This window comes from Empidonax traillii, unplaced genomic scaffold, assembly GCF_003031625.1.
Source record: "Empidonax traillii isolate 1590-97213 ecotype Southwest subspecies unplaced genomic scaffold, ASM303162v1 scaffold2474:size23489, whole genome shotgun sequence".
NCBI lineage: Eukaryota > Metazoa > Chordata > Aves > Passeriformes > Tyrannidae > Empidonax > Empidonax traillii.
In genome coordinates, this window is record NW_020957667.1 from 17,081 (window position 1) to 19,831 (window position 2,751).

Here is a 2,751-nt window from a genome sequence, read left to right on the forward strand (position 1 = left end):
GTTAATTAGTGACCTGTTTGGTGGCCGCCAATCGGCGCTGCAGGTGCTCGATCTGCTCCTCGCTGTGCCGGAGCCGCCTCAGGGCCTCCTCATCCGCCAACTTCTTGCTCTCCCGACGCTCCCGCTCCTCCAGCTCCCGCCAGCGGGCCCTCAGCTCCTCCAGCTGATTAATTAATGTCTTAATTACCATTAATTAGCCTTTATTAGGGGTTATTAGGCAGTTATTAGGGATTATTAAGGGTAATTAGTGTCTCCTGATCCGCCAACTTCTTGCTCTCCCGACGCTCCCGCTCCTCCAGCTCCCGCCAGCGGGCCCTCAGCTCCTCCAGCTAATTAATTAATGTCTTAATTAGCATTAATGAGCCTTTACTAGGAGCTATTAGTCCTAATTTTGGGGTTATTAGGGGTAATTAGCAGCTCCTCATCCGCCGACTTCTTGCTCTCCCGACGCTCCCGCTCCTCCAGCCCCCGCCAGCGGGCCCTCAGCTCCTCCAACTGATTAATTAATGTCTTAATTAGCATTAATTAGCATTTATTAGGAGTTATTAGTCCTAATTTTGAGGTTATTAGGGAGTTATTGGCGTCTCCTCATCCGCCAACTTCTTGCTCTTCCGCTCCTCCAGCTCCCGCCAGCGGGCCCTCAGCTCCTCCAGCTGATTAATTAATGTCTTAATTAGCATTAATTAGCATTTATTAGGCTTTATTAGGCAGTTATTAGGGATTATTAAGGGTAATTAGTGTCTCCTCATCCACCAACTTCTTGCTCTCCCGACGCTCCCGCTCCTCCAGCTCCCGCCAGCGGGTCCTCAGCTCCTCCAACTAATTAATTAATGTCTTAATTAGCCTTTATTAGTGTAAATTTGGGAGTTATTAGTGTTAATTTAGAGGTTATTAGGGAGTTATTAAGGACTCTCCCCGACCTCAGCTCCTCTAAGTAATTAATTAATGCCTTAATTAGCCTTAATTTGGGTTAATTAGAGTTAATTAGGCTAATTAGGATAATTAGCGATAATTATGGAGTTAAGAGCACTCCTCCTTTTGCTGGGGAGTTAGTCAATTGAGGTTAATTAGGGGCGTCAATTATGTTAATTAACGTTAACTGAACATTAATTACTTAATACCATTATTAGCCTTTAATTACTTAACACCATTAAAAGCCATAAATTAATTAGCCAGCTAATTAACACCATTAACTACCTAAGGAACAGCATTAAAACAGATAACTAATTAATTAATCCGTCAACTAACACCATTAATAACACTCTTCAATTAACACCATTAAAAATCTTTAATTAATTATCTAATGAATCAGTTAATTAATACTAACCCCATTAATCACCATTAATTACCGACCTTTACCCAACCCCCCACCAACTCATCATTCACCACCAAATTCACTCCACCAAAGAGGGATCCAATTACCCTCTAATGGCCACCTAATTACCATCTCATTAGCATATCATTGCCATTAATTAGCAGCTAATTAGTGACGAATTACCTCGGCCTTGCTCTTCCTCTCGGCCGCCATGAGCTGCACTTTGTCCCGCTGCTCCTTGGGGGCTGATTTGTACATGTCCAGCAACAGCTTCATCTCCTTCTGACTCTCCTGGGCCTTCCTGGACACGCCCACCACGCCCCCTCATTAGCATCTCATTTGCATAGGGAAGACACGCCCAGAAACCCCACGTTGCTCGCCCAAAATGGACCCAAAATGGCCCCAAGTTCACCCAAATCCACCTCCAGATCTTTGATATCTCAGTCAGACCATCCAATTACAGACTGATTTGCATTTTATGGCCCTAATTAGCATCTCATTTGCATACAGAAGTCACGCCCACTCCAGACCCCCGAAACCCCACGTTGCCCGCCCAAAATAGCCCCAAATTCACCCAAATCCACCAAAAGAGCTTTGATATTTTCCTCAGACTCTCCAATTAGTGCCTAATTTGGTTGATAACCCCCCCTCATTAACATCTCATTTGCATACGGAAGCCACACCCACATTGCTTGCCCAAAATGGCCCCAAAATGGTCCCAAGTTCAGCCAAACTCACCTCCTGACCTTTGATATCTCAGTCAGACCTTCCAATTACAGCCTGATTTGCATTTTATGGCCCTAATTAGCATCTCATTTGCATACAGAAGTGACGCCCACTCCAGTCCGCAGAAACCTCACGTTGCTCGCCCAGAAAGGATCCAAAATGGCCCCAAATTCACCCAAATCCACCCCAAGACCTTTGATATTTCTCTCAAACTCTCCAATTAGTGCCTAGCTTGATTGATAACCCCCTCATTAGCATCTCATTTGCATAAGGAGGCCACACCCACTCCAGACCCCAAAAAACCCTTATTGCTCGCCCAAAAATGACCCAAAATGGCCCCAAATTCACCCAAACCCATCCACAGACTTCTGATATTTCCGTCAGACCCCCAAATAACCCTCCCAACCCCACCCCTCATTAGCATCTCATTTGCATGAGAAAGCCACACCCACTCACCTAAGCTCCCTTAGCCCCCTAATTAATGATTCATTTCCATAATAAGCACCTAATTACCATCTAATTCCCATAAAACACCCTCCAAACACCCTCCCAACTCCACCCCTCATTAGCATACCATTTGCATAAGGAAGCCACACCCACTCTCTTGAGCTCCCTCAGCCCCCTAATTAATGATTCATTTCCATAATTAGCACTTAATTAGCATCGAACTCCTATATAAGGCCTCCCAAACATCACCCCCAATCCCAACC

At 45.0% G+C, this 2,751-nt stretch overlaps 1 protein-coding gene across 1 annotated transcript in view; it reads right to left on the reverse strand.

Annotated features, from left to right (window-relative positions):
* Positions 1–2,751, reverse strand: part of LOC114071960 (E3 ubiquitin-protein ligase BRE1B-like) — a gene marked incomplete at its 5' end in the record, with an annotated part of 23,422 nt that overhangs the window by 17,074 nt on the left and 3,597 nt on the right. Inside the window, 2 exons of the mRNA XM_027909865.1 lie at positions 14–163; positions 1,499–1,612. Of these exons, the coding sequence (XP_027765666.1) occupies positions 14–163; positions 1,499–1,612 (264 nt within the window). The remainder of the gene's footprint in view (positions 1–13; positions 164–1,498; positions 1,613–2,751) is intronic.